The 15327-nt window shown below is 43.3% G+C and overlaps 1 protein-coding gene across 1 annotated transcript in view; it reads left to right on the top strand.

The window, feature by feature from the left end:
• The first annotated feature begins 88 nt into the window (after positions 1 to 88).
• Positions 89 to 15327, top strand: part of AP1S3 (adaptor related protein complex 1 subunit sigma 3) — a 53634-nt gene continuing 38395 nt past the window's right edge. Inside the window, exon 1 of the mRNA XM_007459338.1 lies at positions 89 to 219. Within this exon, the coding sequence (XP_007459400.1) occupies positions 217 to 219 (3 nt within the window). The 5' untranslated portion in view covers positions 89 to 216. The remainder of the gene's footprint in view (positions 220 to 15327) is intronic.

Below are 15327 nucleotides of genomic sequence, written 5' to 3'. Positions count from 1 at the left end.
GGCGGGGAGGGAGCTGGTAGTAGCCGGAGGGGAGGGAGGGCAGAGGCGCGGGGTGGAGTCTGCAAACTTTCGCTTCGAGGGCATTGTGGGAAGCAGCCATGGTCTGAGGCCGGCACCTCACCTGTCAGCCGCGCCGGCTCCTTCTCTCGCCTCTCGCCCTCGAGTCCACCGCGCTCGTCTCTCGCCCGCGGGCACGGCGGCGGCGGCCCGGCCACCATGGTTAGTGCTGGAGAGCGGGGCGGCGGCGCGGACCAGGGCAGACGTGTGTGTGCGCGCTCCCGGGAGGCACCTGCTGCGCCGAGCCGGGCGCGCGGCCGGGTGGGCGAGTAGCCCCGTCCCGCCCCGCCGGTCCCCCAGCCCCTCGACCCGTCCGCGCCTGTAGTCCCGGCGCCCGGACGGTGCGGATGCGCCCGGGGCGCTAGGGACGCCAGCTTGGGACTCTCGGGCACTGCCGCTTCATTCATTCCACTGTTTGCTGAGCGCTTAGTCTGCCAGGCGCGGTGCCAGGCGGTTGGAGATGTCGCGGGGACGAGGTGGAGTCCTTGCTATTGGCGGCTTACCTTCTAGGAGGACGATGTGCAAGGAGGGAGATGAGTAATATACCAGTAAAATGAAGATAACTTCCGAGAGTAAGTGCTCTAAAGTCTCAAGTACAACCGGATGGAGGGATGGAGAGGCGGCAGCTGCAGAGCTGGCAGGCAGTGAAGTCCTCCTTGAGGAGGTCACCTCTGAGCTGTTGGAAGTCCTAGGGGAGCTCTGCAGGTAGTGGGAGCAGAGAGAGCAAAGGCCAGAGAGAAGGAACCCTTGCTTGTAGGGAGAAAGGTAGGCAGGGGCCAGACAAGGCAGGTCCTAATAAACCAAGTTAAGGAGTTTGGATTTTATTTCCACTGAGTGGGGGAGCCTTGGGAGCGGTTTAAGTGTGAGAACTGACTTCATCCCTTCTATACTTTTAAAAGATCGCTTTGGCTGTTGGTGGAGAGTAGCCTGGGGTACGTGTGTGAGGAGTTGTGGAAGTGGAGACAGGGAGACCAGTTTGCAGTGCTCCAGGTGAGAGATCCTGGTTGCCTGCACTTGGATGGAAGCAATAGCTTCAGGCACCTCTTGTTCTTGCCTTCTGTTTAGGGTAGTGTTTTGAGAGTGCAGTGGCCTGAACTGCACGAGTTCCACTTCCCCAGCTGAGCTCACTTCCCAATCGGAGGAGGAACAGAAGCGACCTGCACTCTGGGCTTGAGTACCCTCCACAGGCTGGAGGAGGAGGGCCATGTGGGTTACGAAAGTTGATGGACAAGGAGAGAAGTTGAGTGATGAGCCCCTGGACGGGAAGACCACAGATGCTTTCCAAGGAGAGGTTTGGCTGCACAGACTGGAGGCGCCATTGTTGTTTGTTGAGGGTTCCTTGTAAATATAGCATGATGAAAAAAGGAGGCTGTAAATAATGGAGCAGCTCTCCTGGCTTGCTCAGGTTTCCCAAGGAAGAAGGTGACATGTGTGCAGCCTGCCACAGTTTTTGCCTAATGGAGGGTGGAGTAAGGCCCTGGAGTTTCTGAGTAGCAAAAATCTTCCATCCCAAGAACTTGTGTAGGGTCCATGCTCTGGACAGCACCTGCAGTGGAATTTTATGTTTTCTTGCTGGTGTCAAATGATGAGTTGACCAGAAATGTGTAGTTTCCCTGGCTTTTCTACTAGATCTAGCCCAATGGGAAATATTGATGTTATTGAGTGCCTGTGATAGGAGGATGCTCAACGCTTTACCTTCATGATCTCAGTCAGTTCTTGCAACAAACAACCAAGTGAGGGTATCATGCTCTTTGTATTTTACCTACTCTGACCTGTCCCAGCAATGTGTCCTTGGACCATGACTTGACCTCTCTATGCCAGTTTGCTCATTTGTAAAATGGAGATAATAACTGTTCCCAACTCATAAGGCAGTGGTTCTCAAAGTGTGGGCTGGGTACACTTAGGAGTCCCCAAGACATTTTTTTTTTTTTTTTTGGTATGCGGGCCTCTCACTGCTGTGGCCTCTCCCATTGCGGAGCACAGACTCTGGACACGCAGGCTCAGCGGCCATGGCTCATGGGCCCAGCTGCTCCGCGGCATGTGGGATCCTCCCGGACTGGGGCACGAACCCGTGTCCCCTGCATCGGCAGGCGGACTCTCAGCCACTGCACCACCAGGGAAGCCCCCCAAGACTTTTTAGAGGTCCACAAGGCCAAAACGATTTTCATAATAGCATAGAGATATTATTTCCCCTTTACACATTCATTCCTACATGACTGTACATGAAGTTTTCTCAAGGCTAACGTGACCTGTGAGAGTGCAACAGAGTGAATGCAAAAGTGGTAGCAGAGTCCAGCTGTCTTCTATTGAGCCAGACATTGAGGAAATTTGCTGAAAAGTAAAACAGTGCCACTCTTCTCACTAATTTTTTTTTCCTTTGAAAATATTGTTACTGTTCATCAAAAGTTGTTTCTGATAATGTGTAATAGGTTGATTATAATTTTTAAGTGAATCAACAAGTATCTAAAATGTTTCTCTATTTAAATTTACAATACCATACAGTAAATTCACCTTCCCAAGCTGAACTGTGAAGTTATTTCTTTATCTGAATTTATGTTAGAAACAGCATGAATGCTTCCTTTTCCTAAATAGGGTAATTCCAAGTTTCCCATGTTCATCATAATCTCACTGTATTACAGAGAAACAGGAACAGTGAGAGAAGCCAAGAGGGTGAGGGTGGAGATATCTAACTCTGAACCTGGAGATCCTGCTGTGAACCCCTCTCCAGCACCCAGTATATCAGTTTTATTGTCTGACGCTTAAGTAAATTGTGATTAGTATGTGTTGTTATTTTGGTCATTTAAATTCCAGCTTGAGTGAGGAAGCCTATTATGGCAGCGGTAGCGAGCGCTGTCCTCCACTGAGACGTGGTCTGGGCTGCTGGCCAGCACTTACTGTGGGGTTGAGGGGTTGGGAAGAGACCCTCTGCGGTGTTCAGTTCTCCCAAGAGGGTTCACCCACAACAGACCCTTCCCACAGGCCTCCCAACAGCACCAGTGAGACTTGTGTTTACCCCTCCCCAGGGTTGTTACTTCTGAGTTCCCATTACTGGTTTCTGTGACAAATACTGTCAGCAGCTTACAATTTTTGTGTGGTATTTTATTGACAACAGCTGGCAGGAAATGGTCAACAGATTGTGTATTTGCTCCACTGTTTCCAATGTCTGTCCTTTTGGGTCCCATGAATTATTTTATTACGGATGAAGACATAATGGATAAAGTCACCCCTTCCCCTAACACAAATAAAGAAAGTTCCTGTATGAGTCCCCAAAGATTAGCATTCCTTGACATCTCTATGAATCATTCTTTCAATTTTATTTTCTTGTTACTGTACAGAGATTCTCCGAGTGAGCTGAGATTTCACTGGTGTTCCTTCTTTCCTGGGGCCTGTCCTTGCCTCTCTCTCTTTTTTTTTGAATGTTTTCCACAGCAGCGACACCATTTTATTTAAATTATTTATTTATTTAATATTTATTTATTTGTTTGCACCGGGTCTTAATTGCGGCACGTGGGCTCCTTTGTTGCAGCTCACGGGCTCCTTAGTTGCAGCATGTGGGTTCCTTGGTTGTGGCATGCGAACTCTTAGTTGTGGCATGCATGTGGGATCTAGTTCCCTGGCTAGGGATTGATCCTGGGCCCTCTGCATCGGGAGTGTGGAGTCTTATCCACTGCGCCACCAGGGAAAGTCCCCTTGCCTCTCTTATAGTCTCCCTTTCTCACGTATCTTGTTTTTCTCTGATGGAATTCATTGTTTTCTAGCTCTTTACCCAGGAGAAGCTCCCTTTCCAGATCCTGTGATGTAAAAGAATGTATGCAGAGATCAGAGGCAAACACCCCTAAAATCCTCTCAGGGGTGTACTAAACTGTCTTGCCAGCACTCTGACTAGCAAGAGAAAATGTACTTCTTGCATGGCTGCTAACGTGGGATAAATTAAGAATTTTTACAGGGGAAAGGGGGTACTGCACACTGTTTCATTTAGAAATGAAATGCCACTGACCATTATGAGGAAGCTGGCCTTCAAAAAATCTCCCACAAAGTCCCAAGTCTGAACACTTCCCAACAGGTAGAGCTGGGTTCTGAAATAGCTCTCTCTAAATAGTTTCTGAAAACTGCCTGGGGAAAAATAATATAACCACTTGTTAGTCCCTCAGTGCGATGGGGCGTAGACCTATATTACATTCAGTCAAGAACATAGGCATGCAAGATTCCAGTTTTAATGTCCTTGTTGGATCTTCTGTAGTAGGGCTTCTGGGCCAGTAAGAAATGACGGGTGTGTGGCAAGGTTCAGTGGCCACTTAAATGCTACAGGAGCCTTACTTCTACGCTGGGTCTATTAAGAGGAGGAACTAAGGCCACAGTACAAACTGTGGTGCTTCTGCCCTTTGTATACTCACCCTGGTTGAGGGGGGACCTTCAAGGGTAAAAACAACTCATCCAAGTCATTATAGACTAAAAAAAAAAATTTTTTTTTTTTGCATTAAAACATCAATGTATTTGGGTCCAAGAGGCAAAACTCCCATAAACTTTAAAGATAAAAACCTAAGAAATAGTTCGTTTATGGCTAGTTGCTTAAGGCTGACCCTCCAGGTCTCACAAGTCTACCTCTCTTTTCTGCAGTTCTAATTATTTGGGAAGAGAAATTTGAGACCGTGTTCTAAGGCAGGTGTCTGAAACATTTTCCTGTAAAGGGCCTGATTGTAAATATTTTAGGCTTTCTGGGCCTTACGGTCTCTGTCACTATTACTCAACCCCTCTGCTGTAGAGTGAAAGCAGCCATGGATAAGATGCAAATGGCTGTGACTGTGTTTTAATAAAACTTTATTTACCAAAACAGGTGGAGGGCCAGAATTGGCCTGGAGGCTGAGTTTGTTCTGTAGACCCATGTTTTCAGGCAACTTCCATTAATTCACTCATGTGTACATTTGACAAATAAATTGGACACCTGCCCTATGACAAGCAGTGTTCCAGGCAGGACTGGCTATATCATTTGTGGTGCCCAGTGCAAAATGAAAATGTAGGATCCCTCGTTCAGAAGTTATTGGGAATTTCAAGACAGTGGCAGCAGAGCATTAAATCAAGGGTGCTCCCTTTGTGAACCCAGGGCTCTGGTGTCCACAAAAGCCAGCCCTGGATCTAGGCCCCAGAGGTTGTACTGAACAAGCCAGAACCTCTCCTGCTCTCCTGGAGCCCACGTTCTTGGCGGGAAGTTCTCTAAACTTTCTTAATATGTATTTTGTATCAAGCATACAGAAGAGGATTATACTATAAAGTAGTAGTTAGTCATCATCTCATTCTTACTTCGTGGACGTTGTAGATGATTCCCAGGCAGGTGGCATGGGGACCCAAGCAGTGCCGATCCTGGTGGCTACGTCAGGCCCTGCCACCCCTTCCCTTCTTGTCCTGAGGTCATGGGCCGTTCATCCAGCTGGCTTGGACTGTATTTGGTCATTTCCTGAACCAGTTCTGACTGGATGGGGAGTTCTCAGCCGTATCCGCTCCCCGCGTTTGCTGTAGGTTAGATCCTTAGGTCAGTGCTTCCGCTGCTCTCATTGCCTCTGTCCACGTCCCAATGGAGCCCTGGGCACGGGATGCTATGGCTTCCCCAGCTCTTCCTGGGTCTGCCCTGATTGTCAGGTGTGGTATAATTTGTCGGCTTAGACAAACTTGTGTAAAATGACACAGATATACCTGCAAATAAACAGAAAACTTGTAGAAGGGTATGCTAGAGACAGTGATTGTTTCTGGGAAGGGCTCTAAGCATCTGGTGTTGTAAAAAGAGTCACTTTTTATTGTGTGTTCTATTAGACATCTCAGTTTTTTTTGTAGTTGAACGTAGCACCTTTTAAATTATATGAAAAATGACTTAAAAAATGTTCCCATTTATATTACTTCTCCAGCAAAACTCTGCTTTGTTTTTCCCTATGTTTTGTAACTTCTTAAGCCTGGATGTGTCTGGAATTGGGATGGAAACAGAAGTTTCCTTACAATACGTCCACACACACACACACACGCATGTACACACACATACATGTGCACATACATACATGTACACACACAGACACTTTCTTCTGTTCTCATTAACTTGGGCTCTTGGTCAGGCTTCCAGGACATCTGTTTGTACCTTGCTTTTTTTTTTTTTAAATAAATTTATTTATTTTATTTAGTTTTGGCTGCACTGGGTCTTCATTGCTGTGCACGGGCTTTCTCTAGTTGCGGTGAGTGGGGGCTACTCTTTGTTACCGTGCGCGGGCTTCTCGTTGCGGTGGCTTCTCGTTGCGGAGCACGGGCTCTAGGCGTGAGGGCTTCAGTAGTTGTAGCATGTGGGCTCAGTGGTTGCAGCTTGCAGGCTCCAGAGCTCAGGCTCAGTAGTTGTGGCGCACGGGCCTGGCTCCTCTGTGGCATGTGGGATCTTCCTGGACCAGGGCTCGAACCCGTGTCCCCTGCACTGGCAGGCGGGCTCTTAACCACTGCGCCACCAGGGAAGCCCTGTACCTTGCTTTTGAATGAGAATCGAGACTAGCTGAGGGAGAAAAAATGTGATCCATCTTTCTCACTTCAGCGACTCTGAAAACTTTTGGTAAAAAGGTAAAATAATATTGCTGGTCACTTCACAGGACGGAACTATGAAAGCACAGAGGTGCTTGCCAGATGAACTAGGATTGGCCTCACTGTGTTCAGTAGAAAGCAGAACATTCTAGCAAGATTGAGAAGTCCTGTCCCTGAAAGAGTCAGGAAGGACCAGTCAGGCCCGGTACCAGATTCAGATTGTGACTGAATAGTTCAGCCCCCAGTTTCAGTGTCTGCTGCCCATGTACAGCTTCTCTTGGCTTCCCTGAAAAAAAAAAAATCAGGGCAGCAACTTTTCATTATGCAGGTGCGGCTACAAGAGGCCTGAAAAAGATGACTGTTTCTTTTAAGTGTCAGAACTTCCTCGGGAGGCAGAAGTGCTGTTGGAGGAGACATCTCTGTTGTGTAAATGTTGAGATACACGTTGCCTGTGGAGGTGACATGCCTACAGCGTTTCAGGAAGCCTGCCTGTGCTCATTTCTAAAGGCAGGTGTGGGATACAGGTGTGACGTGGTGGTGAGGCAGAGGGCCCTGGGCTCCTGGGTGCAGGCTCCGTGATCTGTGAGGCTCTGCTCTTTGCTCTCACGTAACCCGGCCAGCTTCCTAAATTTCCCTGCAGATTGAATGAGCCAATCCAGTTCAACCCTTAGCTCGGGGGGCTGGCACCTGGCATACATTCCATAAATGTTAGCCAGGACATTTTTAAGGGAGATAGGAAAAAGCTAATGAAAAACTTAAAAATAGTTCTTAAGTTTTTTTCTTTTTTTAATGAGAAATTTATTTGAACGGATGAAACAAAGAAACAATATCACAGACTGCAGATATTGGGGAGGTGGGAGAAGATAAGGGTTATTGTAGTATCGCATTAAAAAAAAATGTGATTCTAAACTCAGAGTGTGTATAGAACATTTTCCTTTTATTTCTGAAACAACTGCTTGCCTCCAGTTTCTTTGTAAGAAGTCAGGTCCTCAATTCAAAGTGTCCTGTGTATGAATCCTACCTTTCTAAGTTTGTTTGGCCTCACGATTTGGATACTTTAAGAATTCAGAAAATCTAGTCTACATTGACAACCTTTGTAAAAAAATAAGGGGAAAAGAGGAGGCTTGACTATATAACAAGGCAGGTCTGTCTGTCAGATTGAACCTGAATTTTCAAAGAGTGTGATGGATGTGCAATTTCCCACTTCTTAAATTTTGTGCACAACCATTGGCATAGTTGTCAAGGTATAAAGGCCCTGGGGACAGATTCTTAATGAGTGTGGAGTATAGGCTGCAATAGGAAGAAAAAGGAAGGTTCTTAATAAACGTTTAAGTGATCATTACGATGCAGGGTGCTGAGTTTAGCATAGTAATCATAGCAAGTTGTTCCTGGCCACAAAAATATTCACATTGAGAAAGAACAAATAAGCATCACTATGAAATAGAATGGGGTCCCAAGTTATTAAGATTTCATTCGACTTCAAAGGCGAATTGAAAATTGCTTGGAATTTCTGCTCCCTATTTCTAGGACCTTTTCCTCCTTGAATGATTTGAAACAGAACCAAAGGCCAGTCTGCCTCTCAAAAGACTCCAGGAGAAAACCTAATTAGGGACATATTGACTATAAGACAAAATTAAACCACCAACAGCTATTGTTGATATACCCTAAGTTGATTACCTTGTCCAGATGAAATGATAAATGGAGAAATAGTACATGAATCACTTTTCAGTGTTTTTTTTTCTTCTTTTGTTAATCCTTGTGTTCTTAACCAAGGAGGTTATTAGAAAAGAAAACCCCACAAGTATGAGATCTGTTTCTTGATTACAAGAAACTTGTGTTGTTGGGAAGAAATTTCTCACACGCATAGCAAACCTAGATGAGTATGGGAGTAGATAATTAAGCTGTAAAGTATGTCATTCAGATTACATAATTGCTTCAGGAATTCCATGCAGGAGGACATGGGAGGGGCTCATGGGAGAGACAGGCGTGGGGCTGAGCCCCAGAAGAGCAGGTGACCCGGCCTCCAGCTTTTCAGAATGTGTGTGTCTGGTATGTATGTGAGCGGGAAGGGGTTAATAAGTAGATAACATGGAAAGGTGGTATTAAGAAAATGTAAGTCCTGGAGGAGGGCCTGCTGAAGGTCTACCATGACAAACTGGTTTCTTTCTTTCTTTCTTTTTTTTTTTAAGATGTACCTTTTTTCTTAATTAGTTTTATTTCATTTATTTATTTATTTATATTTTTGGCTGTGTTGGGTCTTCATTGCTGCACACGGGCTTTCTCTAGTTGCGACGAGCAGGGGGGCTACTCTTCGTTGTGGTGCGCGGGCTTCTCATTGCAGTGGCTTCTCTTGTTGCAGAGCATGGGCTCTAGGCGCACGGGCTTCAGTAGTTGTGGCGTGCGGGCTCAGTAGTGTGGCTCACAGACCAGGGATCAAACCCGTGTCCCCCGTCTTGGAAGGTGGGTTCTTAAGCACTGCGCCATCAGGGAAGTCCAAACTGGTTTCTTATTGATTCCTCCATCTCTAACTCTGCCCTCCAGTCAACCCCACTAAGAAATTCTTTATCCAGTATTATCAGGAATGACATTTCTCACTGACTTTATAGATAACGAAAAAGGACAACCTTTTTATTTTAGAGTTAAAAAAAAAATTGATATCTTACTTAAGCATTTGGGGAAATGGGTCAAAAGTAGCTTGAGGCTTGTCCAGAGTCCAGAGGAGCCTCACTTCACTCAGCTGCATAGTTTTGGAGATGGGTTGCCTTCTTAGCAGCCAAGAAACAATGTTACTGATGTTGCAGGTGTGTTTAGGGATGTGTGCCTGTGTTTTGTCTCTGAGTGGGCTAGTTTCCTTGTGTATCTCTAAGAAACAATCGCTGTTACCTTCCTCCATCACTCTAATGAATGTTTTGAAAAGGAAAGCTTATTTTAATAGCAGCCAAAGACAAACATCACTAGAAAGACAGAAGAGCATGATGCTGGGAAGGATTGCTAGACTGGAAGATAACGGGATTCGGGTCCTGTACCCAGCTATGCCAGTCACCATGACCTTTATTTACCACGTTACCTAACTTCCCGGGGCCAGTCCTCAGCTGTCACTTGAGGTGAGAGAGAATCTTAAAAAATACTTTCTGGCTCTCACAGTTTGTAATCAACTACAAGAAAGTCATATGCCTCTCCAAACCCAATATACATTATTTTCTGCATGTGTCAGATCCAGAAGCAGGGCAAGCCTGATGCTGAACTGTTGAGCCATAGGCTCCTCGTAAGTGCAGCTTGCACGTGGGGTTGTCACGTACCATGAAGGCCATACCAACAGAGCTCATGTAACTTTACATCGAATCATTGCATTGCTCACACATCTATTTGTGTGTGTGTTTAGGCACAGGTTTAAGTGCACTTTTGGCTTCAATCAAGTCAGGTGTAAGAGAAGCACAGCATTATTATTTTGCTATAGGTACACATTTACTGAATACCCACTGTGTGGTCTGTACCCGGAATTGGAGATTATTAAGAGATATAAAGGAGACAGAAATGAGTATGCTTCTTATCCCACAGGGAGGGAAAACATAAATAGTACAACTTGCATGTTTCTTTCAAGAATGTTGAAAATAGAGATGTAGCTGGGATGGGATAGGGTACATGAGGACGTGTAAATTTTATGAGAGATTCTGAAAGGATGTTATAGACTTGGTTGGGTGAGGAGTATATTTCGGGCATGGGAGAGGGTTGAGGAATGGGGTGTGATATGCGCTCTAACAAGGCGTGTTTCAGGGCCTGCAAGCAGATTGGCGTGGCTGCATCTGGGAATCAGTTTGGGAAACATACACACACAGAAACCTAGTTCCTGAGAAAAAGTGGAGTCATTTGGTGGAGGATGTTGAATGCCAGAGGAGATTTTCTCCCTGTCATTTGTTGGGAGGACAGTTCAGGAAGGTCTGGCTTTTTTGTTTTCTCTTCAGAAAGATTTTAAAGTGAACTTTAAAGTTTTATGTTCATTTTCTTTTATAGTAGGTAAGTTGAACAACCACACCCATATCTCAGAAAAACTTGAATCTATCTTTCATAATTTCTTCTTTTTTATTTCCTCTTTATTGAGATGAACCTCTTGATCATGAGTTTGGGTGTTGGGGCAATGCCAAATTGCTATAAAAAATTTTTTTTGACATATAACTGACATATAACATTATATTAGTTTCAGGTGTAACTAATATAACGATTCAGTATGTGTATATATTGTGAAATGATCACTGCAATAAGTCCAGTTAACACCCATAGTCATTTTTTTAAGGAAATTCAGGCCAAATATATTTATCTATTGAGCAGTTATATGTCATTGCTTGTCAAAATTCAAACCATTAAACTTATTGAAGAATAAAATATTTTAAAACATAATGGACCAATGTGAAAACTTCAACTCTTGCTCCTGTGTAAAGCATTTGGAAAAAGACTTATCCTATGTCAATTGTAAGACAAATAACTTTTGGTCTGAGAAAAAACCTTTTTAAAGTGACTTGCTTTGTAATAATGGGCTTGTCTGATTAACTGATGTTGATCCATATTTATTAGTAAAATCAACATCAAAAATACCTTTTAAATCAGGATAGAAAGTAATTTTTGGAGCAACTGTTTAGCAAACATTATGCCAATAAAATTTGCGTTAGCGCCATCTCAGCTGCACATAAGTCAGTTTGGGGATCAAAACATTGATATTTTAAAGACCCCACTAAATCTTTCTAAAAAGAATTATGTCAAGACTTTTAAACAAAGTCAGCTTTTAAATCTCATTTTTCTGAGCTCCTTTTTATAACCAGTGAGGAAAATTGTGTTTTATCAGTAAGAGCTAAAGAACAGAATATTTAAGATAACTAACTGCAATAATCATGTTTTTAGCAAATATTTACAACATGAATGCTTCCATAATATACTTCCAATTTAGAATTATATTCTGTACTACAGTCTTAGACATGGAAGCTAAAAATTTTGGACCTTGAAAAAGTGACAAAAAAAAAAGCACAAATTCTTTTTTAATTAACCTAAATAATCACAAACTAACTTTTCTTTCCAAAGCTTCTTTTTTCTTCCCAGTTTTATTGAGATATAATAGACCAAAGCATCTTGGAGTGGTATTTTTTGGTAACATCCTTGAAAGATTTATAATTAAACATCAGTTTTACTGCCAATTGCCATATTTATTTATGGGTTATGATGACTTTACAGTTTATACTGTAGTTATACATTGCTAAAATTAGGTTAGATTTCTGAATTTTAAATAAGCATTTAAAATGTTAGGCAAGGGAAAGAATTGAGAAAAATAGAGTGTGCTCTTCTTTCATTGCCTGTTTTTTCTCTGCTGGATGACGTAAAGAATGATTATTTCCCGCAAAAGTGACCCCAAAATATCTGTCGCATCCTCCCCTTAAAAAAGTCATACTATTTGTCAGGTCTAATGAAAAAAGAAACAAGTTTTCAGACTTGAAGATGTCAAGTCCATCTTCAGCCTGCACATGGCTGATTGCCGTGAACCCAAGATGGGCCAGGCCAGTGCTGGGTGTTAGTCTGGTGTTCCCTGAGCTGTGTAGGGAGCTGGAGACCGCCAGGTAGAGAACGGGTGCACTCTAGCTGGTGCGTGTTTATTTACTGCCCAGCCTTAGTCTCATCACATTATAAGAATAGAGGGAGCCCAGAAAGGGGTTATATAATGAGATCTGAGCAGAAGGCCAGACTCACTATCATGTAACTGCCCTGAAATTACTTTGTTGGCAATTAAAATGTATTTAAACTATTTCTCCATGACTGAAGCTTAAATCTGTGACTATTTTTTTTTAATATCCTTTATCTTTTTTTTTTACATCTTTATTGGAGTATAATTGCTTTACAGTGGTGTGTTAGTTTCTGCTTTATAACAAAGTGAATCAGTTATACATATGTTCCCATATCTCTTAAATAATGTCCTCTTCACAGCAGCTGGTGATTCTTAAAGTTTTCTGGGATAAGAATCCTTTCGGAAATCTGCTAAAATTTCTGCACTTTGTCCTTAGAGCAATGCTCATAAATCCAAAATATACTTGTAGGAAGTCTACCAACAAGTCTACCTTTCTCTTCCAGATTATCCTTAGACCTTGGACGTTTCTTGTAAAGCTATAGAATGCTACCTGCCATCTATAGCTTGATGACTCCGGGAAAGTCTTTTAAGTGTCAGAAACTTAATTTATTATTATTATTATTATTGTCTTTAATGTTGGTACATTGCCTCCATATGTGGATTAAACAATATAATGCATATAAACATACCCAGCATTGTGCCTGCCATGCAGTGGGCCATTTCTACTGATTAATATAATTGTCATGTGGAACACTGTGTTCATTTTAGTTGGTCAGCAGATTTGCATCTTCCTGGAGGAAAGGACCCCTGAGAAGTTAGATGATGACCAAAAGATTTTTGGGGGGCTTAGGACCGGAGTAGTGAGAGTTGGTGGGCCGGTGACAATGCCTCTAGTGTCATATAACTCATAGCTGTTGCATCTGTCTCCACTTGAGGTAAAGAAGTCAACCGCAGATAATCACAGAGGCCAGATGGGGGCACCTTTGCCCCTGGAGATGTGTTCACAAATTCTTCCAAACTGTCTTCTTTTTCAAGGACTCTAAGCAGACCACTGCTGTTAACACAGCTTTCTTCAGACAGGCTCCTGTAGAGTAGATCCTGGAGCCACTTTCTGGTTGTCATTCCAGCCATGTCGTCCTCTGACCACACCGTGGTTGTGTTGATTGGAACATGTCTTCAGCAGAGGGCTAATCACGCTGCCTATGGACTATTTTATTTTAATTGCCAAGTTATGGGGATTACATGTAGTCATTTGTGAACAGTCTGAAGTATTGTTGAGCCTAGTGTTATGCAACACAGACTCAAAAGACTCATGTAGTGTAAAGCAGTCCCATCTACACTGTGCACATATGAAGACTACCTTTTTTTTTTTTTTTTTTTTTTTTTTTTTTGCGGTACGCGGGCCTCTCACTGTTGTGGCCTCTCCCGTTGCGGAGCACAGGCTGTGGACGCGCAGGCTCAGCGGCCATGGCTCACGGGCCCAGCCACTCCGCGGCATGTGGGATCTTCCCGGACCGGGGCACGAACCCGTGTCCCCTGCATCGGCAGGTGGACTGTCAACCACTGCGCTACCAGGGAAGCCCTGAAGACTGCCTTTGATTGTGGGAAGGACTGATGTGTAGATAATGGGATGACCTCAGGCTTTACAGTCAGATCTGTGTTGGAATCCCTCTCTGCCATTTACTAGCCTTATAGCTCAGTCATTCATGTAGGTATTATGGTGCATCTATCCGTGCCCTCAAATGAACACTCACTATCTGTTCCTTGCTGGTGGTTGTCTTGATGGTGATGGCTTGTGACTACTTACATTTCCTGCTTCTTTTAGCAATGCTGCGTGTTCATGCCTGGAACCCTGGCTTCGTGCAGAAAGGGCCATCTGATCTGTTGATTTGCTTTTGACAAGTGACCAGCTGAAGTTTTTTCAAATGCATGGGGATGGAAAAAATAATCATCTACTATCTGTCATGGGGATTTATCATTGAATATATTACTTACCTTCCTAATTTAACCAGTTAACCTGGCTGATGACAAAGTTCATTCTAGTAGTGTTGTGTTCTATGGAATGCAGAATAATGTATAAATAAGAATGGTTTTTGCGCTTGGATTATTTGCTGTGGAATTTAAAAAATTTTAGATTTTAGTCAACTAGGACCCATTGCCTTAGTTTTTCTTACAAGGTTCACATGTTAGGTTGGTTTCACAAATCTATGCAATATTCATTTTAGGCTTGTTTCTACCACAGTCCTTAGGAATTTGAAGTTAGTTCATAAACTTAGGAGGGAAAGTGATTGTTATCTGAGAGTTGAGTCAGACCCTGAAAGAATCATTACTTGGGTCTGTCTAGAATTTAACCCAGTCTCTGCTTTCCTTGAATTACATCCAAAATCAACCCTGGATGGTTGCTTCCAGAATAAGTTCCTTCAGACTCTTCCTCTCAAAGAAAATGTGTCCTACACTGGAGGCCACAACTGAAATTTACCAGCCAAGGAGAACCAATGAATGTCCTAGTTTTATAGCAAAAGATTCTCAAAGGTTTTCCAATGTGGTTTATAGAACGTTGATATTTACTTTCAGAATCAGTGGTATTGTTTTCCTAACTTTATCTATCCAATTGGTAGAATGAATTAAAAGTCCAAAAGTCCAAATCAAAAACGAAATCACATTCATTTAAAGATTGGGTCTTTGTTATTATTGTCAGCCTGAAATCTCCTATACGGTCTTAGTATTTTTTTTGTTTAATGTACAAGCCTCGTTTTGATTGAAGTACAACTATATTTGAAACATGAGTCTCTACATATTTCTCAAATGGTGGCTGTTTACATGATCAGTGAGAATTTTATTTGTGCTATTTGGTAGGGTCATTGGAAAACCTGTCTTGGCCACATGCTCCTGATTATTGTGGCCTAGAGGGTGGCCAGGGATGGTTTAAATGTTAGCTTCCAAGCGTATTCAGTTTCAGAATTAGGTGATGTCTGAGAAGCAGAAAGGCCAGCCCTTTGTCGTTTCTGCCTCTTTGTTAAGCTCAATACTGATGGGCATGGTCTCTGCTCCTAGGCTGTGAATTAAACAGAGCAGAACAGAAAATGAAAGGCAGAGAGCAGCTGCTTACCATTGTTAAT

This window comes from Lipotes vexillifer, unplaced genomic scaffold (genome assembly GCF_000442215.2).
Source record: "Lipotes vexillifer unplaced genomic scaffold, Lipotes_vexillifer_v1.1 scaffold517, whole genome shotgun sequence".
NCBI lineage: Eukaryota > Metazoa > Chordata > Mammalia > Artiodactyla > Lipotidae > Lipotes > Lipotes vexillifer.
This window is presented reverse-complemented; position numbering and strand designations above follow the sequence as displayed.